The sequence below is a fragment of the Portunus trituberculatus genome, chromosome 31, assembly GCF_017591435.1.
Source record: "Portunus trituberculatus isolate SZX2019 chromosome 31, ASM1759143v1, whole genome shotgun sequence".
NCBI lineage: Eukaryota > Metazoa > Arthropoda > Malacostraca > Decapoda > Portunidae > Portunus > Portunus trituberculatus.
Genome location: NC_059285.1, coordinates 20,483,572 through 20,509,340, shown reverse-complemented (window position 1 = coordinate 20,509,340; position 25,769 = coordinate 20,483,572). Strand labels below are relative to the sequence as shown.

Here is a 25,769-nt window from a genome sequence, read left to right as displayed (position 1 = left end):
GAAAGAAGAACCAGATATTGTATGCCTGGTGGAAACAAAGTTAAATGAGGCAATAAAATAGACATAGATAAAAGGTATAATATATGGAGGAGAGAGAGAGGGGTAAAGGAGGAGGAGGAGTCATGATGATGTTAAGGAAGGAGATAGTGGTAAATCAAGTGGAGTTTGGGAAGGAAAATCAGAAATACTGTATGTTAAGATGCATATTAACAAAAGGAGTTAACAATCATTGGAACATATGTGCCACCAAAACAAACTCATGGACAAACCAAGAATATAGAGACATGATAGATGACACAATAAGGAGTCTTACAAGAATCATTAAGGAAAGGAGAAAAGTGATATTGATAGGAGATTTCAACTGTAAGGAGGTAGACTGGGAAAATTATGAAAGTGGTATGGGGAAGATGCCTGGGAGATAGATTCCTGAACCTAATGATAGATAATTTGATGGTCCAAAGAGTAAAGGAAAACACAAGATTCAGAGGAAACGATGAGCCGGCAAGATTAGACCTAGTTTTTACAAGGATATACCAATTAACGATGATATAAGATACAAGTGCCCATTGGGAAAGAGTGACCATGTAATATTAGAGATGGATATAGAAGAAGGAAAGGAAGATAGAGATGAATCATACAAAGGAGACCGATTAAATTACAGAAAGGCTGATATTGAGAATCTCAAGAACTATTTTAAAACGTAAACTGGGAGGAGATGGAAAACTCATTAACGGTTCAAGAGAAATATAACTTATTTTTGGAAATATACAAAACTGGGGTCAGGGAATATGTTCCAAATATAGACCTAAAGAAGAAGGAAAGAAAGATTGGTTTAATGCAAGATGTGCTAGGGCAAAGGAGAAACGAGATGGAGCATGGAAAAGGTGGAGAAGAAACAGAAATCCAGAAAATAAGGAAAACTTCAAAACAGCAAGAAATGAATATGCTAAGGTGAGAAAGGAAGAAGAAAAGAACTATGAAAAGGACATTGTCGAAAAATGTAAGGAACAACCAAAATTGTTCTACAGATTCATAAATGGAAAAATAAGACAAAAAGAAACAATAGAAAGGTTAAAAGGAGAGAACGGAATGGTGGAAGACCCAAAAGTATGGCAGAACTGTTAAATAGTAAATTTCATGAGGTCTTTACTAAGGAATCCAAATTTGAAAGACCACAGGGTAATAGAGAGACTGTCTATATGAAAGAGATTAAAGTAACCAAGCTTGAAATAAAAAGTTGATGACGGAATTGGATGAGGAAAAGGCAATGGGACCGGATGAAGTCTCAGGCAGAATACTGAAAGAATGTAGGGAAGAACTAGCAAGTCCAATATACAACATCATAAAATGCTCAATAGAAAATGGAACAGTGCCAGTGGAGTGGAAAAGAGCTGAGGTGGTTCCCATATATAAGAGCGGAAGGAAGGAAGAACCTTTAAATTACAGACCGGTATCACTAACTAGTGTAATATGCAAGATGTGTGAAAAAGTAATAAAGAAGCAATGGATCGAGTTTCTTGAAGACAACAAAATATTATCAAATAGCCAATTTGGTTTTAGAAAAGGTCGGTCATGTGTGACAAATTTATTGAGTTTCTACTCTAGAATAGTTGATAAAGTACAAGAGAGAGAGGATGGATTGACTGTATTTATTTAGATCTAAAAAAGGCTTTTGATAAAGTGCCACATGAAAGATTACTATGGAAGTTAGAGGAGAAGGGTGGCTTAAAAGGAAGCACATTGAGATGGATGAAGAATTACTTAAGGGGAGAGAAATAAGGACGATAGTTAAAGATATGAAGTCCAAGTGGAGAACAGTAGACAGCGGAGTGCCACAGGGTCAGTATTGGCACCAATACTTTTCTCGTATATATAAATGACATGCCAGAGGAGTGAACAGCTACATAAATCTGTTTGCGGACGATGCGAAACTGTGCAGAGTCATTAAACAAAAGAGGATTGTGAAATACTACAGGAAGACTTAAACAAGATCTGGAAATGGAGCAAAAAATGGGAGATGGAATTCAATGTGGACAAAAGCCATGTCATGGAAATGGGAAAAAGTGAAAGACGACCAGTGGGAATCTATAAGATGGAGATGGAGTAGAACTAGAAAAAGTAAAAAAGGAAAAGGACTTGGGAGTGACAATGGAAGAAAATAATCAACCGGTTAGCCATATTGATAGAATTTTCAGAGAGACGATAATTTGCTAAGGAATATTGGAGTAGCATTACACTATATGGACAAGGAAATGATGAAGAAATTGATAAGTACTAAAATAAGACCTAGATTGGAATATGCAGGAGTTGTGGACTCCCAAAAAGAAACACATAAGAAAATTAGAGACTACAAAAATGGCTACAAGTATGGTTCCAGAATTTAAAGGGATGGCATATGAGGAGAGACTAAAGGCAATGGATCTACCAACCTTGGAGCAGAGAAGAGAGAGAGGATCTGATACAAGTTTATAAATTGATTAACGGAATGGATGAAGTGGATAATGAGAAACTGATCCTGAGAGAAGAATATGACTTTATAAGCACAAGATCGCATAGTAAGAAACTAAGGAAGGGACGATGTCTGAGAGATGTTAAAAAATTTAGTTTCCCGCAAAGATGTGTTGAGACTTGGAACAGTTTGAGTGAGGAAGTGGTATCAGCAAAGAGTGTACATAGTTTTAAAGAAAAATTGGATAAGTGTAGATATGGAGACGGGACCACACGAGCATAAAGCCCAGGCCCTGTAAAACTACAACTAGGTAAATACAACTAGGTAAACACACACACACACACACACACAGAGGAAGAGAGGAGAAGATATAAGGAATTAGTGGAAGAGGCGAGAAGGAAAAATGATGAGCGGTCTGAGAAGGAAAGAGAAAAGTTTTTTTGGAGAGTTATAGGAGAGAGAGTCAGAAAGTGGTATATGGAAAGAAGGAATACGGAGGAACCCCTAGAGGGAGCAGTGGGTGGACCGTAATGTATACTAATATAGATGGGATACTGTCAAGTAGATTGGAATTGCAAGACTATATGATAGTGGAGAAGCCTGATATCGTGTGTTTGACTGAGACAAAATTGCATGAAAAAAACAAAGATAAATTTGGATAATAAATATAATATATGGAGAAAGGATAGGAGAGTAAAGGTGGAGGAGGAGTTATGATTATGACGAAGAAAGAAATAAATGTGGATAAGGTTTGGTATGGGAAGAACAACGCAGAAGTGATAAGCATAAGGATAAAAAGTGATGGAAAAGAATTAATAATTATGGTGACCTATGTACCTCCTAAAACAAATTCTTGGACATTAAGGGAATACGACAATATGATCAAGGATACTTTACAGAGTTTGGAAAGTGTATTATCTGGAAAAGAAAGGTGATACTAGTAGGAGATTTTAATTGTAAGGAGGTGGATTGGGAAAATCTAGTAAGTGGTGTTGGAGAAGAAGCATGGGAGAGAGATTTCTTAATCTAATGATGGAAAATATGATGGAACAGAGGGTGAAGGAAAATACTAGATATAGAGGAGATGATGAACCGACTAGACTGGATTTGGTGTTAACAAGAGAAGTGTACCTATGTGGAGATATACAATACAAGTGTCCTTTGGGAAAGAGTGATCATGTGGTTATGGAAATGCAGATAGCAACAACACAGCGAAGGAAGGACGAGATATACAGGAGTGGTAGATTGAATTATAGAAAGATGGACACAGAAAGTTTGAAAAATTATTTCAGAAAATTAGATTGGGAGGAGATGTTACAAATCAGAGAAGTGCAAAAGAAATATGAGATTTTTATGAAATATTATAATGAAGGAGTTATGAAATTTGTACCAAAGTATAAACCAAGAGAGGAAGGAAGAAAGGATTGGTTTAATGCAACTTGTGTTAAGGCTAAGAAAAGAGAGATGTGGCTTGGAAAAGATGGAAAAGAGCAGGAATATACTAAATAAGGAGAATTATAGAGTGGCAAGAAATGAGTATGTGAGGGTAAGGAGAGAGGAAGAAAGAAAATTTGAAAAAGATATTGTAGACAAGAGTAAGGAACACCCAAAATTGTTTTACAGGTTCATAAATGGTAAACTTAAAAAGAGAGAGTCCATTGAAAGATTAAAAGGAGAGCAAGGGATAGTAGATGATCCTAAGAATATAGCGGAATTGCTAAATAATAGGTTTCAGCAAGTATTTACTAAAGAAACAATGTTTGTAAAGCCACAGAATATACAAGGAAATGTGCACATGGAGGCCATTAAGATACCTAAAAAGGAGTTATATAAAATGTTGGAGGAACTTAAAGATGATAAAGCGATGGGACCAGATGAAGTTTCAGGAAAATTATTGAAGGAGTGTAGAGAAGAATTGATTGATCCATTATATGATATTATAAGGTGCTCATTAGAAACGGGAAGTACCAGTAGAGTGGAAGAGAGCTGAAGTGGTGCCCATTTATAAGGGAGGCAGTAAGGAAGAGCCTCTTAACTATAGACCTGTGTCTCTAACAAGTGTGGTCGGTAAGATTTGTGAGAGGGTGATAAAGAAATATTGGATACGGTTCCTGGAGGATCATAAGTTATTATCGGATCATCAATTTGGCTACAGGAAAGGGAGGTCATGTGTAACAAATCTACTGAGCTTTTATTCAAGAGTGGTTGACAAAATACAGGAGAGAGAGGATGGATGGACTGTGTATATTTGGATTTAAAGAAAGCTTTTGACAAGGTACCTCACGAGAGACTGTTATGGAAAGTAGAGATTTATGGAGGACTGAAAGGAAAAGTGTTAAAGTGGATGGAAAACTACTTGAGATGGAGGGAGATGAGAACGGTAATAAGGGATGCAAGGTCGGACTGGTTGGTGGTGGAGAGTGGAGTCCCACAAGGCTCAGTGCTGGCACCAATACTTTTCCTGGTATATATAAATGACATGCCAGAGGGGAGTAAACAGTTATATTAATTTGTTTGCGGATGATGCGAAGTTGTGTAGGTGTGTGAAGAGTGAAGAAAATTGTGAAATTTTACAGGCAGATCTGGATAAGATTTGGGAGTGGAGCAAGAGGTGGCAAATGGAATTTAATCTGAGCAAGAGTCATGTGATGGAGATGGGAAAGAGTGGAAGAAGGCCAAGAGGGTCATATAAGATGGGTGAAGAAGTAGTGTTGAAAAAGGTGGAAAAGGAAAAGGATTTGGGAGTGATAATACAAGACCATGGGCAGTTTGAGGCTCATATTGATAAGATGTTTGGAGAAACGTATAATTTGATAAAAAATATTGGATTAGCCTTCCATTATATGGATAAAGATATGATGAAGAAATTAATTAGTATGGTAATTAGACCAAGATTGGAATATGCTGGAGTGGTTTGGTCCCCTTATAAAAAGAAGCATATAAGGAAGTTGGAGAGATTGCAGAGAATGGCAACAAAAATGGTTCCAGAATTGGCAGAAATGACCTATGAGGAGAGATTAAAAGAAATTAATTTGCCTATCTTGGAACAAAGAAGAGAAAGAGGAGATTTAATACAGGTTTATAAACTGTTGAGTGGACTGGATGAAGTGGATAATGAGCATATGATGTTGAGAGAGGAAAACTTAAGTAGAACTTCAAGATCGCATAGTAAAAAGATAGCCAAGGGAATATGCTTGAAGGATGTGAAAAAATATAGTTTCCCACAAAGATGTGTGGAGGTGTGGAATGGTTTGAGTGAGGAGGTGGTGTCAGCGAGGAGTGTGCACAGTTTTAAAGGAAAGTTGGATGTGTGTAGATATGGAGACGGGACCACACGAGTATACCCAGGCCCTGTAAAATTACAACTAGGTGAATACAACTAGGTGAATACACATTCGAGAGACACGGTTGTGGGCGGACGCACTGGCGCAGTTCCGACGATCAGCTGATCTTCACTACACCTGTTGTATAGTATTTACAGTGGCCTGGGCAGGTAGTGTGGACTCATTTTTTTTTTCTCTCCATGAAATCAATTATTAAAGAATAATGAGTGAAAAAGATATTCCATCCAAATGCAGACATGAGGATAGAGAAAGGGCTGATGATGACTATGACGGTGAGGGAAAACACGTATTCGAAGGGTTCGATGCGACGACAACTTCACTACTTAAGAGAGTGTCAAATATTGAATGTAAACTACATAAACTGATGAAGGAGAAGATGGAAATGAAAGAGAATAAAGAACAGGAAATGGAGTTTATAAGACTGAGAGAAAGGATAAGAAAAGTGGAAGAAAATGAAGCTAGGCTAAGAGCGGAAAACGAAGAACTAAAAAAGGAAGTAGCTAACTACAAGAAGCAGATGGAAGAAGGACTCGGTAAAGCCGAGAAAGAAAAGGAGAAGCTGAAAGATCTAGTAAACAAGGAAGAGGAAAGAGTACAGAACTTGATTAAAAAAGAAGAACAAGCATGGAGAGTCCAAGATAAGAAAGATAAGGCCGATTTTCAGGAGGTGATTCAAGAACAACTTAAAAAAAAAAAAGAAAATATAACAAACAAAATGATAGGAGTCCTCAAGACAAAAGAAAATCTAGTTAGAGAAATTGCAGAAAAAAAAAAGAGTGTAGTCGTATTTGGAATAAAAGAAAAAAATATAAAATATAGACCAAAAAGAGAAAAAGGAGAAATGAAATCAGTCAAAGACCTACTGAAGAATCTTAATGACGAAGATAGCCAGAACTTAGAAGAGGAAGTAGAAGAAATAAACAGAATGGGACCATATCAAGAAGGAAAAATGAGACCAATTAAAATATTACTAAAATCACAAGCAGCAACAGAAGAAATATTATATAGAACAATAAAACTTAGAGAAACAGAAGGCTGCAAGGATATCTATATAAAGAAAAATAGAAATGAGGAAGAAAGGAAGAGATACAATGAACTGGCAGCAGCAGTAAGGGAAAAGAATAATGAAAGGTCAGAAGAGGAGAAGAAGGCATTTTTTTGGAGAATTCTAGGAGACAGGATAAGGAAATGGTATATAAACGAGAAGGAAGAGAAAAAAGTGGAACAAGTTTAACTAAAAATGATAAAGGGAAAAGACTAAAAATGATGTATATGAACATCATTTTATCAAGTAAATTAGAATTAAGAGATTACATAAGAAAAGAAAATCCAGATATTGTATGCCTGGCTGAAACAAAACTAAATGAGGAAATCAAAATAGTCTTGGATAATAGGTATAATGTATGGAGAAGAGACAGAGAAGGTAAAGGAGAAGGAGGAGTCATGATAATGTTAAGGAAGGAGATAGTGATCAATCAAGTGGAATGTGGGGAAGGAAAAGCAGAAGTATTGTATATTAAGATGCATATTAATAAAAAAGAGATAACAATCATTGTAACATATGTGCCACCAAAACAAATTCATGGACCAATCAAGAATATAAAGACATGATAGATGACACAATAAGGAGTCTAATGAGAATCGTTAAAGAAAGGAGAAAAGTGATATTAGTAGGAGATTTCAACTGTAAAGAAGTGGACTGGGAAAATTATGAAAGTGGTATGGGGAAGAAGCCTGGGAGAAAGATTCTTAAACCTAATGATAGACAATATGATGGACCAGAGAGTAAAGGAATGCACAAGATTCAGAGGAAACGACGAGCCGGCTAGATTGGACCTGGTTTTTACAAGGGGTATACAAATGAATGACGATATAAGATATAAGTGCCCATTGGGAAAGAGTGACCATGCAATATTAGAAATAGATATAGAAGAAGGAAAGGAAGATAGAGACGATTCATACAAAGGAGACCGATTAAATTACAAAATGGCTGATATTGAGAATCTCAAGAACTATTTTAAAAACGTAGACTGGGAAGAGATGGAAAACTCAGAGACAATGCAAGACAAATATAACTTATTTTTGGAAATATACAAAACAGGAGTCAGGGAATATGTCCCAAAATATAGACCAAAAGAAGAAGGAAAGAAAGATTGGTTTAATGCAAGGTGTGCTAGGGCAAAGGAGAAAAGAGATGGAGCATGGAAAAGGTGGAGGAGAAATAGGAATCCAACAAACAAGGAAAACTTCAAGGCAGCGATAAATGAATATGTTAAGGTGAGGAAGGAAGAGGAAAAGAACTTCGAAAAAGATATTGTCGAAAAATGTAAGGAGCAACCAAAATTGTTCTATAGATTCATAAATGGAAAAATTAGGCAAAAAGAAACAATAGAAAGATTAAAAGGAGAGAACGGGATGGTGGAAGACCCAAAAAGTATGGCAGAATTATTAAATAAAAAATTCCAGGAGGTCTTTACTAAAGAATCTAAATTAGAGAGGCCACAGGGTAATAGAGAGACAATCTATATGAAAGAGATTAAAGTAACCAAGCTTGAAATAAAAGAGTTAATGAAGGAACTGGATGAAGAGAAGGCAATGGGTCCGGATGAAGTCTCAGGCAGAATACTGAAAGAATGTAGGGAAGAACTAGCAAGTCCTATATACAACATCATAAAATGCTCAATAGAAAATGGAACAGTGCCAGTAGAATGGAAAAGAGCTGAGGTGGTTCCCATATATAAGAGTGGAAGGAAAGAAGAACCTTTAAATTACAGACCGGTATCACTAACTAGTGTAATATGCAAGATGTGTGAAAGAATAATAAAGAAACAATGGATCGAGTTCCTTGAAGACAACAAATTAATATCAAATAGCCAATTTGGTTTTAGAAAAGGACGGTCTTGTGTAACTAATTTATTGAGTTTCTATTCTAGAATAGTTGATAGAGTACAAGAGAGAGAGGGATGGGTTGACTGCATCTACTTGGATTTAAAAAAGGCGTTTGACAAAGTTCCACACGCAAGATTACTGTGGAAGTTAGAGGAGAAGGGTGGCTTAAAAGGAAGCACATTGAGATGCATAGAAAATTATTTGAGGGGGAGAGAAATAAGGACAGTAGTTAAAGATATGAAGTCCAAGTGGAGAGCAGTAGAAAGCGCAGTGCTACAGGGGTCAGTATTGGCACCAATACTTTTCCTCATTTATATTAACGACATGCCAGAAGAAGTGAACAGCTACATAAATTTGTTTGCGGATGATACGAAACTGTGCAGAGTTATAAAGCAAAAGGAGTATTGTGAAATACTGCAAGAAGACCTAAATAAGATCTGGGAATGGAGTAAGAAGTGGGAAATGGAATTCAATGTGAACAAAAGCCATGTCATGGAAATGGGAAAGAGTGAAAGACGACCTGTGGGAATCTATAAGATGGGAGATGGTGTAGAACAGCAGAAAGTCAAAAAGAAAAAGGACTTAGGAGTGACGATGGAAGAAAACAATCAACCAGTAAGCCATATTGATAGAATTTTTAGAGAAACATATAATTTGCTGAGGAATATTGGAGTAGCATTTCACTACATACACAAAGAAATGATGAAGAAACTGATAAATACTATAATAAGACCTAGATTGGAATATGCAGGAGTAGTGTGGACCCCTCATAAAAAGAAACACATAAGAAAATTGGAGAGGCTACAAAAAATGGCTACAAGAATGGTCCCAGAACTTGAAGGGATGACATATGAGGAGAGACTAAAGGCTATGGATCTACCAACCTTGGAACAAAAAAGGGAGAGAGGAGACCTGATACAAGTCTATAAATTGATCAACGGAATGGACCAAGTGGATAATGAGAAACTGATCTTGAGAGAAGAATACGACATCCGAAGCACAAGATCGCATAGTAAAAAGCTGAGAAAGGGAAGATCTCTGAGAGATATTAAAAAATATAGATTCCCGCAGAGATGTATTGAGACGTGGAACAGTTTAGATGAAGAAGTAGTGTCTGCAAAGAGTGTGCACACTTTTAAAGTAAGATTGGATAAGTGTAGATATGGAGATGGGGCCACACGAGCATAAAGCCCAGGCCCTGTAAAACTACAACTAGGTAAATACAACTAAGTAAATACACACACACACGGCCCGGTAGCTCAGTGGTTAGAGCACTGGCTTTACAAGCCAAATGACCGGGGTTCGATTCCCCGGCCGGGTGGAGATATTTGGGTGTGTCTCCTTTCACGTGTAGGGTAACGTCTGGCTGTCTCGTCAGAGACTGCAGCAGATCAAACAGTGAATCACACAGACGAGATGCGGTAGAGGAAACACGCAATACCGTCGCTCCCGAGAATCAGCTGATCTTCACTACCTTTGTTTGGGTTTGCAGTGGCCTGGGCGAAAAGTGTGGACTCTTTTTTTTTTTTTTTTTTTCATGAATACAGTGTTAAAAAATAATGAGTGAGAAAGAGATTCCATCTAAATGCAGGTATGTGACAAGGGAAAGAATGAAAGCTGATGATGACAATGTTGGTGAGGGAGAAAGAGAATTTAAAGGCTTTGATACGGCGCAAACTTCACTATTTGATAGAGTCTTGACTATCGAACGTAAATTAGATAAATTGATAAAGGAGAATATGGGAATGAAAGAGAATGAACAATAGGATAAAGAGCTCCAGAAATTGAAAGAAAGGATAAAAAGAGTGGAAGAAAACGAAACTAGGCTAAGAACCGAAAATGAAGAATTAAAAGTCCAAATAGCGAACTACAATTGATGGAAATTGATGGAAGAAAGACTCGGTAAAGCCGAGAAAGAAAAAGAGAAGCTAAAAGATCTAGTTAACAAAGAAGAAGAAAGAGTACAAGACGTAATTAAAAAAAAAGTACAAGCATGGAGAATCTAAGATAAGAAAGACAAGGAATCATTTCAAGAAGTATTTCAAGAACAGTTAAAAGAAAGAGATGAAAATATGACAAGCAAAATGATAGGAGTCCTCAAGAAAAAAGAAAATTTAGTAAGAGAAATTGCGGAAAAAAGAAGAGTGTAATTATTTTTGGACTGAAAGAAAAAAATGTTAAATATAGACCAAGAAGGGAAAAAAACGAAATGAAATCAGTAAAAGACCTACTAAAACATCTGAATGATAAGGACAGACAGAACTTAGAAGAGGAAGTAGAAGAAATCCATAGAATGGGACCATATCAAGAAGGAACAGTGAGACCAATTAAGATATTACTAAAATCACAAGCAGCAGCAGAAGAAGTACTATATAGAAAAACTAAACTCAGAGAAACAGAAGGTTGCAAAGATATATATATATAAAGAAAAATAGAAACGAGAAGGAAAGGAAGAGACACAATGAACTGGTGGCAGAAGCAAAGGAAAAAAATAATGAAAGGTCAGAGAAGGAGAAGAAGGCATATTTTTTGGAGAATTATAGGAGACAGGATAAGGAAATGATATATAAAAGAGAAAGAAGAGAAAAAAATGGAGCAAGTTTAACTAAAAATGATAAGAACAAGAGATTAAAAATGATGTATACAAATATAGATGGGATTTTATCTAGTAAATTAGAATTAAGAGATTACATAAAGAAAGAAGAACCAGATATTGTATGCCTGGTGGAAACAAAGTTAAATGAGGCAATAAAATAGACATAGATAAAAGGTATAATATATGGAGGAGAGACAGAGTGGGTAAAGGAGGAGGAGGAGTCATGATGATGTTAAGGAAGGAGATAGTGGTAAATCAAGTGGAGTTTGGGAAGGAAAATCAGAAATACTGTATGTTAAGATGCATATTAATAAAAAGGAGTTAACAATCATTGGAACATATGTGCCACCAAAACAAACTCATGGACTAACCAAGAATATAGAGACATGATAGATGACACAATAAGGAGTCTTACAAGAATCATTAAGGAAAGGAGAAAAGTGATATTGGTAGGAGATTTCAACTGTAAAGAGGTAGACTGGGAAAATTATGAAAGTGGTATGGGGGAAGATGCCTGGGAGATAGATTCCTGAACCTAATGATAGATAATTTGATGGTCCAAAGAGTAAAGGAAAACACAAGATTCAGAGGAAACGATGAGCCGGCAAGATTAGACCTAGTTTTACAAGGGATATACCAATTAACGATGATATAAGATACAAGTGCCCATTGGGAAAGAGTGACCATGTAATATTAGAAATGGATATAGAAGAAGGAAAGGAAGATAGAGATGAATCATACAAAGGAGACCGATTAAATTACAGAAAGGCTGATATTGAGAATCTCAAGAACTATTTTAAAACGTAAACTGGGAGGAGATGGAAAACTCATTAACGGTTCAAGAGAAATATAACTTATTTTTGGAAATATACAAAACTGGGGTCAGGAATATGTCCCGAAATATAGACCTAAAGAAGAAGGAAAGAAAGATTGGTTTAATGCAAGATGTGCTAGGGCAAAGGAGAAACGAGATGGAGCATGGAAAAGGTGGAGAAGAAACAGAAATCCAGAAAATAAGGAAAACTTCAAAACAGCAAGAAATGAATATGCTAAGGTGAGAAAGGAAGAAGAAGAACTATGAAAAGGACATTGTCGAAAAATGTAAGGAACAACCAAAATTGTTCTACAGATTCATAAATGGAAAAATAAGACAAAAAGAAACAATAGAAAGGTTAAAAGGAGAAAACAGAATGGTGGAAGACCCAAAAGTATGGCAGAACTGTTAAATAGTAAATTTCATGAGGTCTTTACTAAGGAATCCAAATTTGAAAGACCACAGGGTAATAGAGAGACTGTCTATATGAAAGAGATTAAAGTAACCAAGCTTGAAATAAAAAAGTTGATGACGGAACTAGATGAGGAAAAGGCAATGGGACCGGATGAAGTCTCAGGCAGAATACTGAAAGAATGTAGGGAAGAACTAGCAAGTCCAATATACAACATCATAAAATGCTCAATTGAAAATGGAACAGTGCCAGTGGAGTGGAAAAGAGCTGAGGTGGTTCCCATATATAAGAGCGGAAGGAAGGAAGAACCTTTAAATTACAGACCGGTATCACTAACTAGTGTAATATGCAAGATGTGTGAAAAGTAATAAAGAAGCAATGGATTGAGTTTCTTGAAGACAACAAAATATTATCAAATAGCCAATTTGGTTTTAGAAAAGGTCGGTCATGTGTAACAAATTTATTGAGTTTCTACTCTAGAATAGTTGATAAAGTACAAGAGAGAGAGGATGGGTTGACTGTATTTATTTAGATCTAAAAAAGGCTTTTGATAAAGTGCCACATGAAAGATTACTATGGAAGTTAGAGGAGAAGGGTGGCTTAAAAGGAAGCACATTGAGATGGATGAAGAATTACTTAAGGGGGAGAGAAATAAGGACGATAGTTAAAGATATGAAGTCCAAGTGGAGAACAGTAGACAGCGGAGTGCCACAGGGGTCAGTATTGGCACCAATACTTTTTCTCGTATATATAAATGACATGCCAGAGGGAGTGAACTGCTACATAAATCTGTTTGCGGACGATGCAAAACTGTGCAGTCATTAAACAAAAAGAGGATTGTGAAATACTACAGGAAGACTTAAACAAGATCTGGAAATGGAGCAAAAAATGGGAGATGGAATTCAATGTGGACAAAAGCCATGTCATGGAAATGGGAAAAAGTGAAAGACGACCTGTGGGAATCTATAAGATGGGAGATGGAGTAGAACTAGAAAAAGTAAAAAAGGAAAAGGACTTGGGAGTGACAATGGAAAAAAATAATCAACCGGTAAGCCATATTTTATATTGATAGAATTTTCAGAGAGACGTATAATTTGCTAAGGAATATTGGAGTAGCATTTCACTATATGGACAAGGAAATGATGAAGAAATTGATAAGTACTAAAATAAGACCTAGATTGGAATATGCAGGAGTTGTGTGGACTCCCCATAAAAAGAAACACATAAGAAAATTAGAGAGACTACAAAAAATGGCTACAAGAATGGTTCCAGAATTTAAAGGGATGACATATGAGGAGAGACTAAAGGCTATGAATCTACCAACCTTGGAGCAGAGAAGAGAGAGAGGGGATCTGATACAAGTTTATAAATTGATTAACGGAATGGATGAAGTGGATAATGAGAAACTGATCCTGAGAGAAGAATATGACTTTAGAAGCACAAGATCGCATAGTAAGAAACTAAGGAAGGGACGATGTCTGAGAGATGTTAAAAATTTAGTTTCCCGCAAAGATGTGTTGAAACTTGGAACAGTTTCAGTGAGGAAGTGGTGTCAGCAAAGAGTGTACATAGTTTTAAAGAAAAATTGGATAAGTGTAGATATGGAGACGGGACCACACGAGCATAAAGCCCAGGCCCTGTAAAACTACAACTACGTAAATACAACTAGGTAAATACACACACACACACACACACACACACACACACACACACACACACACAATACAAAACAACAAATTTTCTAATCTCTCTCTCTCTCTCTCTCTCTCTCTCTCTCTCTCTCTCTCTCTCTCTCTCTCTCTCTCTCTCTTGCTCTCCTCCATTCGTTTCCTCTCCTTCCCTCCTCCCCTCTTCCTCTCGAAGATAAGCTACATGCGTCCCGCTGGTGTCTAAAATATTAGCAAATGTCACACTCTCTCTCTCTCTCTCTCTCTTTTTTCTCCGAGAGAAGCGTCCACTTTCCTCTTTGAAGGCGATATAGTGACTAAAAAATAGCAGCATAATACACAAAGACGATAAGTATGACAAGCTTGCACGAGTTTCCCGCGCTCGGGCGCGCGTCACTACCAACCGTATATCATGCAGTCGGGCTTTTTTAACATCCGGCGGAAAGGGGTTAAGTTTGAGCCAGATGGTGGAAAACTCGGAAGACTCAAGAGCATGGACACGAAAGCAAGTTAAGTCATTGTGCACATAGATGCAACATCCAACTTCAGAATGAAAATGAGAATAGAGAAAGTAGGAAGGAATGGAGAAGGGGCTACATCAGTTGCCTCAAACAGCTGTATTTCAGTGAGGAAAAGAAGATGAGGTTTAGTTGAGGACAGGTGGTGTTCCACAGATTGAAAATTAGATCTAAGACTGCGAATGTTGCAGTAGTTAATGTAGAAAAAGTTGAGGGAGGTGTCAAGACATTTTGGGTTGCTAACGAGAGGGCAATCCAACCTGGGGACATTTCTGATCCCCTTCCTAGAAGGTGACTCTAAGGCTGGGTTTGGAGTTGCCATTATTTAAATTTTGAATTTTAAGAGAAGGGTGTGTGTAAGGTAAGTGTATGTAGTTTTATGAGAATTAGGAGAGTTGTCTTTAGAGGACAGGCTGTGACTGCCCCCTTGAGTTGTGAGACACAAAGGGAAATGTTCAGCAAGGTCACAACTAGCTTTAATGGAAGGTTCACAGCAGCCCCTGAACTAGTGCAATTAGGCCTCACTGGGAGTAAATTATCATTTCAGTAGGTGTCTACTACCTACTCCAACATCACAATGGGGACTAATCCATTCAGTGCTTTCATTTGTCATTCTGTTTTAAGTCACCTATTTTAACACTATTATGATAAAATAGACTGTTATTATATCTGTTGTTTAGTTAAGTTACAAATTTTGGGGAAATGAAATGTTGTTCTTACTTAAAAGCTCCATTTTTTTTCACATTCAGGTGGCTTGATACACTTGAGGAACCATACTAAAGCTCTTGTTGACTACCGGTTGTCAGCTAAATGGTCATGAAGTGAAATTGTAAGATTAAATGAATACTTAGCAAATTTTTTGTTTGATCACATTCATAGAGTTAATTGCATCACTGAAGTAGTAAGTTAGTAACCACTCTCCCTACCCATCAGACTATTCTCATGAAGTTCAGTATGTAGCTAAAACTTGTTGCATATACAGGCTGCTTCCTCAGATCTATTCTCTGAAGAATTGACACCAATCCAGTCATGACTTAACGCCACCCTAACTCTGCACCACTAAGTATTTACTCATAGAATTCCGACCACATCACTAGTTCTTAAAGATAATTTGAAGTTACATCCACTTGTCCTCTATAATGGATCATTAATTGCTCCACATTCTTAAATTCTAAATATATTACATACCATTTTAACTTTTTTGTTATTATTTGTTCTCTATCTGCTAACTTCAAACTAATTCTTTGACTTATTACATATCTATGGATAAATTTGCACATATCTTGTATGTGAAAAGATTGACTAGGCCTTACCGACAAGTCAACATTATGTTCACCAGCAATCTTCTTTGCATAAGGAGAGGCAAAGACAAGACGTCCAGGGGCAGTGCCTGAGGCAGTAAGATGTGGTGTTGGTGATGTAGCAGGAAGTGGTGTTGGTGGTGCAGCAGCAACTGGTGTTGGTGGTGGTGCAGCAGCAGAAGCAGGTGTTGGTGATAGTGATGGTGGTGGTGCAGCAGCATCAGTAGAACTGGGTTCCTCTGGTGCCTTGTAATCCTTGAAAGCAGCTACATCCTTCTCATCACTCACAATGATGCACAACAGCTGTTGTCAAGAAAGCAATCTTTAATATTGCATTTTTTTCATTCTATCTGAAGGTCTCAATCACACATAAAAAAATGGATAATGATGAATGGTTCTGATGTATTCAGTGATATATCAATACAGGGATGTTCTGATGATGTGAGAAGTTATGTTCCATTTGAAACTGCACATAAAGCTCATTCTTATATAATTAATTACAAGTACTGGAATCTTGGTTACTAAACATCTCCCTTTTTAACAAATCACATAAAAAAAATTGTAAAGCCATAATTGCTTTGGCCAATCCAACCTGGGGGACTCTAAGGCTGGTATTATAATTCTGTTCTTAAACATGAGCTACTTGATCTTGAATAGTATAACTAAGCAGAACAAGCAGTTTATTACTAATTCATATCTCCTATGAATATTTATTTTGTTTTAATGTATTTAAAGGAGACAATAGTACATAAGACAACAATTCAAACTTTGAAATAAGGTAATTGTGATTCTGATGAAGAGCCTCAAAGTAAACAAAATTTTCAGCTAACTCAGGAGTAATCCTGAGGCACATGTGGCTCTTTCAATGACCCACAATGCTATCATTACTGCACTTCATTTTCCCAATAGCTTTTCTCAGTAGCAAGACGTCTAAGTTTTATGATCACCTTGATTTTGTCAGTATGTGAATTTTTTTTATTCTGTAAGAGGGTCACTAAACAAGAACAACAAAAAATTAATAAAAAAAAAAAAAAGCCCTGATGAAAGAGGCAGTAGACATCCCAAAAAACAATTTACTCCCAGTGAGATCCAATAGCACTAGTACTGGTCTAATAAACTAGTCTAAGAGGTTCTGTGAACTTACCATTAAAGTTGGCTGTGCCATCACTGAACATTTCCCTTTGCATCTCACAACTCAAGGGAACAGTCACAGCTAGACAACTCTCCTCCTTCACACAAAACTACATGCACCTATTGACGAACACATCCTTCTTAAAATTCAAAATTAAAATGGCAACTCCTACATCATCCTTGGAGTCCACTTCTTTGTAATGGAACATAAATACCCCCAGTTGACTTGCTTTCCTGGTATTCATCGAAAATGTCTTAATTCTATCTTCATCAATTTCTGTACCATTTATGGTCTTGGACTTAACATCCAAATTTGAAATCTACTAAACCTCATCTTTTCCTCACTAAAACACAGGTGGCTGAGGCAACTGACAGTAGCCCCTTTTTTGCTCCCTTCTACTTTTTCTATCTTCATTTTTGTTCTAAAGCTCATTTCTGTATGCTGTGTACATGAGCACAATAACTTGACTTGGTGTCATGTCCATACTTTCGAATCTTCCAAGTTTTCCACCATCTGGCTACGATTTCAGTCACTCTCTAACCAAATTTAATTCTTCTTACTATATGAAATTCTTTGACTAACTTCAAAAGTGAAGCATATTTTGTCTCTTTCCTATCATGGAGATCTACATTTTTGGAGACTTCAATGTTCACCACAAGCTTTAGCTTACCTCTCCCTTCATTCAACATCCTGGTGAACTAGCATTCAACTTTCCTATCCTCCATAACCTAGAGCAACTAGTGCAACACCCTACTCATGTTTTTTACCCACTTGGGGATACTTCCAACATTCTTTATTTTTTTCCTAAACTCTCATCCTTCTGCTTATCCTGTTACACTATTTTCTCCATTGGGCTCCACTGATCATAATCTCGTATTTGTATCTCGTCCTATTTCTCCAATCCTTTCTCAAGATCCAGTAACGTAAAGATGTTTCTGGAGTTTTGCCTTAGTCATATGGGGGAACTTGAGAAGGTATTATGCTGATCTGTGGAAAGACTACTACTTTTGTGTCAGGGACTCATCTTTATGTGTTAAGCACATAACAGAGGTGATAGTGTCTGGCATGGAGGGATACATTGCTCACCTTGGTAAAAGTACAGAACAGGACCTCTCCCTTTTCCTCCATCCCATCCTTCCCACTTGCCCCAGCAAGCTTGGGGGACTGTGGGGAATCAGGAGTTTTAGGTGGGGGGGCGGGGTACAAAAGAGGCGAGAAATGGCGATCCGAAAACAAAAATCTAAGGACAATAACAACCCTTTTTTTGAAGGAAAAATTTGGAGAATGTAAAAATTCATGGATAATTTTAGCTGAAATTATCCTAATCTAACATAATAACATGCTAACTGGGGAACTGTGCCCCCTGGATTCCCCCTAAACTATCCTAACCTTACCTTACCTAACCTAATCCAACCTAACATTACCATGAACACTAACCTAGCTTAACCAAAATGCAAACACTAAACAAAAATACCAAAAACCAAATCATTGTGGACTTACATTCTGTATGTTAGTGTTTGTATTTTGGTTAAGCTGGGTTAGTGTTTGTGGTAAGGTTAGGTTAGGTTAGGTGGACAGTTAGGTTAGGTTAGGATAGTTTAGGGAGGGGGGGTTAGGTTAAGTTAGGAATAATTTCAACAAAAATTATCCATGAAATTTTACATTTACAATTTTTTCTGGTAAGGTAAGGTTAGGTTAGGATAGTTTATGGGGGGGCTAGGGGGCACAGCCCACCGGCTAGCATGTTATTATGTTAGGTTAAGATAACTTCAGTGGAAATTATCGGTGAATGTTTACATTTTCCAAATTTTTCCTTAAAAACCGGCAGTTTTTGTCCTTAGATTGTTTTGGATCGCCATATCTCACCTCTTTTGGTTCCCCAATTCCCCACAGTCCCCCAAACTTGCTGAGGCAGGGGAAGGGTGGGATGGAGGAAAAGGGGGAGGTCCTATTCTGTACTTTTACCCTCAAATTTTCTCTAAACATAAAACTTCCAAACCATGGTTTAACTCAGCCTGTTTTTGTGCTATGCATTATATGAGGGTTGCTAAAAAAAAAAGGATACTTGAGCCTTACATCACCTGAATCACATGCATTTTATCTTTCTGCCCAGAATCATGCCAAATTTGTTCTTCAACTTGCCAAGAATTCCTTCACTTATAGAAGTGTTAAAATCTTTCAAGATCTAACTCCCCCTTGAGAATTCTGGCATCTAGCCAAAAATATGTCCAATAACTTTACTTCTTCATCCTTCCTTCCTTTTTTTCATCCTGATGGTACCACTACCATCTCTTGCTATCTTCTACTACTATTTTTATGCTCTTCTGATCTTGTTTACTGCATGCCTCCTATCACGTGGCCTCGCTGCACAAGGCTTTTTCTTTTTCCTCTCGTCCCTATTCTGTCCAACTCTCTAATGCCAGTTAACCAGTACTCTCAATTATTCATATATTTCTTTGATAAACTCTGGAACTCCCTGCCTGTGTCTGTATTTCCAATTGACTTAATTTAAAAGAGAGGTTTCAAGACATTTTTCCGTCTTCTAGCTAATCCTTCCAGATCTGTAAGGGGACTGGCCACTAAATGGTTCATTTTTTTTATCTCTTTGTTGGCCAGATTTTTCCTCTTACATAAAAAATCTACTTTTAGAGTTAAATTCTTCTCTCAAACCTTTGCTAATAACTCTACCTTGGCTGATTCCTGGCTTCTTCATCCCTCTCCTCCCCATTCTGACTTTCATGCCACTGATTAAAATTCTTTCCAATGATGTTTTCCATGCCCTCAATGGTCTTCATCTTTGGAAGCCTTATGAACCTGATGGGAAAATACAGAAGCAGGAGATCTAAAGTTTACCAGATAAAAGGATGAATGATTAACAATACTAGTTAACTCTTACATAACAATAGGGAGGAAAAAAAAAAAAAGCAAGTCTTATGCAATGAGGCTACTGGAGTAGAAGATACATGCAGTTAGTAAAATCAGAAGTGCAATGAGGTACAGTCAACTCTCGATCAGCGCAAATTTGAGTAACACAATTTCAATTCAATGCAACTTGATACTTAAGTAGATATGATTAAATAACGCGATTTATTTAATTCAACTTGATGTCACGTGCACCCACACTGCTTCTAACGAGAACCACACTGAGACACTCTGGACTTACGAGTACAGTAAGTCCTCGTTATACAGTAATTCTTTATCTGGTAAATTCAGTTACGGTATTTGGAAATTACTACCTTCAATTCAATATATGGTAAGAAAAATTCACAGATACGGTATCCACTCATGTCATCTGAGAGGGCCCAATGCATTTCTCTTCCCACTAAGTAATTTTCCATCCATTTTGCTAGTTTATCACTTACTCCTCCAATCTTCTTTAGTTTCCACATCAGTCTATTGTGTGGCACTTTATCAAAGGCCTTTCTCAAGTCCACGTAAATAGCATCCACCCATCCCTCTCTATGTTGTATTATGTCAGTCACTCTTGAATAAAAACATAATAAATTGGATACGCACGATCTTTCTTTTCTGAAACCAAACTGCCTTTCACTCAGAATGTTTTCACTTTCTAGATACTCACTCCACTTTCCTTTAATTACTTCTTCACATACCTTGCACAATATACTAGTCAACAATACTGGTCTGTAATTTAACGGTTCCATTCTACTTCCATTCTTATATATAGGCACAATGTCAGCTCTTTTCAAATCTTTCGGGACTATTCCTGTTTGTATGGAGGTTTCCACAATATCATATATGGGGTTCAACAATTGATCCTTACATTCTTTCAGCAACCTCCCAGATATGCCATCAGGCCCCATTGATTTATCAATATCCAAGTAACTTATAATTTTCCTTATATCTTCTTTAGTAACCATGATGTCCTGCATTTACTTTAATTCCGTAGGCCTTCCTCCTGTAAAATGCTCCTCCTTTACGACAACTTTGCAAAAGTTGTCGTTCAATATTTCAGCTATATCTCTAGCATCCTCATATACTTCTTCCCAATCTTTTACTTTTTCTATTGCCTCCCATTTATTTAGTTTTCCATTTATGAATTTTAAAAACATTTTAGGGTCACTACCACAGTTTTCTTTTTGTTTTTTGGGTCTTCCACCATCCCGCTCTCTTCTTTTAACCTTTCTATTGTTTCTTTTTGCCTAATTTTTCCATTTATGAATCTATAGAACAATTTTGGTTGCTCCTTACATTTTTCGACAATGTCCTTTTCGAAGTTCTTTTCCTCTTCCTTCCTCACCTTAACATATTCATTTCTCACTGCCTTGAAATTTTCCTTATTTGCTGGATTTCTATTTCTCCTCCACCTTTTCCATGCTCCATATCTTTTCTCCTTTGCCCTAGCACACCTTGCATTAAACCAATCTTTCTTTCCTTCTTCTTTAGGTCTATATTTCAGGACATATTCCCTGACTCGTTTTGTATACAGGCAACCCCCGTTTAACGAAGGTTCACACAACGAAATTTCGCTATAATGAAGGTTTCATTTTTATACCATCTGCTCGTTTAACGAACATCAAACTCACTTTAACGAAGTTTTATCCAGGTAATTTTTTTCAAAATTTGAAAGCCCCACTGTATCATGCAAGCTGACAGGCTTTTGAATACATCAGGAGCTGCTGGTACTAAGGCCTGCCTCAGGGGAAATCCTGAGACACCTATAGAATAAAGATCAAGATCAAGCCTCTCGTGGACAACACAGGCTCTGCCGATACAAAGGCCTGACTCAGAAGAAATTCTGTGTCACCTGTAGCATCAAGATCAAGATCAAGATCACACGCACCACTCACTGCCCAGTCAAAACATAACAGCGTCACCAGCAGCTCATCTTCCTTAGTTCAACTTACCACCAAAACACCCTGCAATGTGGCCTAACATTCCTAAGAAGACCAGGAAGTGTCTTACTCTCGAAGTGAAGCTGGGTATTATTCACAGACAAGAGAGAGGCCAGAAAACTAATAACATTGCTTCCCACCATAGCTTGACTCCATCTACTGTCTACTATTTTCAAGTCAAGACACTCTATTAACCTGCTAAGACCGATGGCCGCAAAATTCGCACCCTCCCATTACCGAAATTATCATAAAAAAATCAACTCTTATAAATTACTCTGGAAAAAAATCTGCTGTTAGTAGACATGACAATGCATCATCCTACAAGTTTTTATTGCTCTACTCACTATGGTTGTCTCAGAATAATAACCGATAATTGGAGAAGATTGTGGTAGCGGCAACTCGGGGGAGGTGCTTTTATGTGTATTCTTACATAATGTAAGGCACTGCTCATGTTTTTATGTGTTTTCACATGTTTTTCGTGTTTTCACTCATATTGGCTGATTATAGTTACGTATGTTTTATCAAGCGTGGGTGACGATGTTGTCACAATAGCGGGTCGGGATCTACCTCCAACCTGTGCACTTTCCGTCTTGTCCCGCCTTGTCTATCACTTTTATCACTAAACTTTAGCTTCCTCTTAGCACCAGTAGCCATAGTTGTAAATAATAGTTCCTTAAATAAGTAAATACGTAAATCGTAAATAATTATCACCGCGACACGACGCTCACGCACCTCACAGAAATTTGCGGGAGACTAGCTGGCTAGAGCCTAAAATTAGCAAGGTAGTCAATCCCACCATCTATCTCTCTCTTACTTTCCTTCACCCCTTCTCTTCCCACCCACTTTCTCTTCAGCTAGCTACCTCCTCTTCACCCCTTTAAAAAAAAAAAAAAAAAAAAGCTGGCTAGAGCGGTGTGCTTCCTGGGAGCCGACAGTACTACCATAGGCCTACGTCATGACCAAATATAGCAGCGCTACCAATGCTAGCGCGGTTTTTATTAGCGCTCAAAGTAGCTGCCCCATTTAAGGACTGTCGGAAGTGTGCAATGCAGCCCTATTTAAGGCCTGTCGGACTTTACGGGTTAAGAAGGCTAGTGAGACCTCATCTTCCTTGCAAGCTAAAAAAAAACACCAGAACTTGTGACTCTACAATGGATAAAATGGAAAGCCTTGTGGAAATGTGGTACATAAGTTTTGTATGCAGTACCATGATGCGCACTTTGTTTACATTCCACAGGTTCCCGGTTAGTGTATTTCCCGTTTCACTCTCCCTCCCTTCATAAAGTTAAGATCATCAACATTATAAAGTTACGTACATACATACATTAGTGTACATTATAATGACTTAAATTAAACTACCTAAATGTTTAACTTCATAATTTTTACTTTCATTAAACCTTTTACTGTACTATGATGCACTCTCACTTTGCTTACTCTCAATGGAATTTCAAATCAGGGGTTATACTTGTTATAATCGGTTCGATTTTCGAAGTTTCGCTTAACGAAGAGTTTTTTTAGGAACGTAACCCCTTCATTAAACGGGGCTTGCCTGTATTTCCAAAAATAAGTTATATTTCTCTTGCATTGTCTCTGAGTTTTCCATCTCCTCCCAGTCTACGTTTTTAAAATAGTTCTTGAGATTCTCAATATCAGCCTTTCTGTAATTTAATCGGTCTCCTTTGTATGAATCATCTCTATCTTCCTTTCCCTCTTCTATATCTATTTCTAATACTGCATGGTCACTCTTTCCCAATGGGCATTCATATCTTATATCATCATTCATTTGTATACCCCTTGTAAAAACTAGGTCCAATCTCGCCGGCTCGTCGTTTCCTCTGAATCTTGGGCATTCCTTTACTCTCTGGTCCATCATATTGTCTATCATTAGGTTCAAGATTCTTTCTCCCCAGGCTTCTTTCCCCATACCACTTTCATAATTTTCCCAGTCCACTTCTTACAACTGAAATCTCCTATTAATATCACTTCTCTCCTTTCTTTAACGATTCTCGTTAGACTCCTTATTGTGTCATCTATCATGTCTTTATATTCTTGATTGTTCCATGAATTTGTTTTTGGTGGCACATATGTTACAATGATTGTTAACTCTTTTTTATTAATATGCATCTTAATATACAATACTTCTGCTTTTCCTTCCCAATATTCCACTTAGTTTATCACTATCTCCTTCCTTAACATAATCATGACTCCTCCTCCTCCTTTACCCACTCTGTCTCTTCTCCATACATTATACCTATTATCTAAGTCTATTTTGATTGCCTTACTTAGTTTTGTTTCAGCCAGGCATACAATATCTGGATTTTCTTTCTTTATGTAATCTCTTAATTCTAGTTTACTTGATGAAACCACATCTATGTTTGTATACATAATTTTTAGTCTTTTGCCTTTATCATTTTTAGTTAAACTTGTTCCACTTTTTTCTCTTCCTTCTCGTTTATATACCATTTTCTTATCATGTCTCCTAGAATTCTCCAAAAAAATGCCTTCTTCTCCTCTTCTGACCTTTCATTATTCTTTTCCCTTACTGCTGCTGCCAGTTCATTGTATCTCTTCCTTTCTTCCTCATTTCTATTTTTCTTTATATAGATATCCTTGCTGCTTTCTGTTTCTCTGAGTTTAGTTGTTCTATTTAATATTTCTTCTGTTGCTGCTTATGATTTTAGTAGTATTTTAATTGGTCTCGTTTTTCCTTCTTGATATGGTCCCATTCTGTTTATTTCTTCTACTTCCTCTTCCAAGTTCTGCCTATCTTCATCGTTTAGATTCTTTAGTAGGTCTTTGACTGATTTCATTTCTTCTTTTTCTCTTTTGGTCTATATTTTATTTTTTTTTTTTATTCCAAATACGACTACACTCTTCTTTTTTTCTGCAATTTCTCTAACTAAATTTTCTTTTGTCTTGAGGACTCCTATCATTTTGCTTGTCATATTTTCTTCTTTTTCTTTAAGTTGTTCTTGAATCACCTCCTGAAAATAAGCCTTGTGTGTGTGTGTGTGTGTGTGTGTGTGTGTGTATTTACCTAATTTACCTAATTGTAACATACGGGAAAGGAGCTATGCTCGTACTGTCCCGTCTCCATATCTACTAATGTCCAGCTTTTTCTTAAAATCATGAATATTCCTTGCGTTGACCACTTCCACATCTAAACTATTCCATGCTTCCACCCTTCTATGAGGGACGCTATATTTTTTCACATTTCTCCTATAAGTGGCCTTTTTTAGTTTTTTCCCATGCCCTCTCGACACTCTTTCATTCCACATACACAGATCTTCCCTATCCATTTTTTCCATGCCAATCATCACTCTGTATATTGCTATCAGGTCTCCCCTTTCTCTTCTGTTTTCCAGGGTCGGAAGTTGCATTCTGTTCAGTCTGTCTTCATAAGTCAAATCTCTTAAGTCAGGCACCATTTTTGTTGCAGCCCTCTGTACTTTCTCTAGTTTCCTTATGTGTTTCTTTAAGTTCGAGCCCACTGTATTGTTGCATATTCAAGCCTTGGTCTTATCATTGCAGTAATTATTTTCTTCATCATTTCTTCATCTAAATATACTGAACGCCACTCTTATGTTCCTCAATAAGTTCAATACTTCTCCAATTATTTTGTTTATATGTCTCTCTGGCGATAGGTCATTGGTAATTGTCACCCCAAGGTCTTTTTCTTCATGACTGGTTTTATGTCTTCATTTCCTATCTTGTACATACTCCTGATTCTTCTTTCACTCTTGCCAAACTCTAATTTCTTGCATTTTGTCGTGTTGAACTCCATTTGCCATGTA

General features: G+C 37.1%; 1 protein-coding gene across 1 annotated transcript in view; it reads right to left on the bottom strand.

Moving 5' to 3' along the window:
- Window positions 1–25,769, bottom strand: part of LOC123511313 (dihydrolipoyllysine-residue acetyltransferase component of pyruvate dehydrogenase complex, mitochondrial-like) — a 308,658-nt gene that overhangs the window by 193,718 nt on the left and 89,171 nt on the right. Inside the window, exon 4 of the mRNA XM_045267094.1 lies at window positions 16,003–16,293. Within this exon, the coding sequence (XP_045123029.1) occupies window positions 16,003–16,293 (291 nt within the window). The remainder of the gene's footprint in view (window positions 1–16,002; window positions 16,294–25,769) is intronic.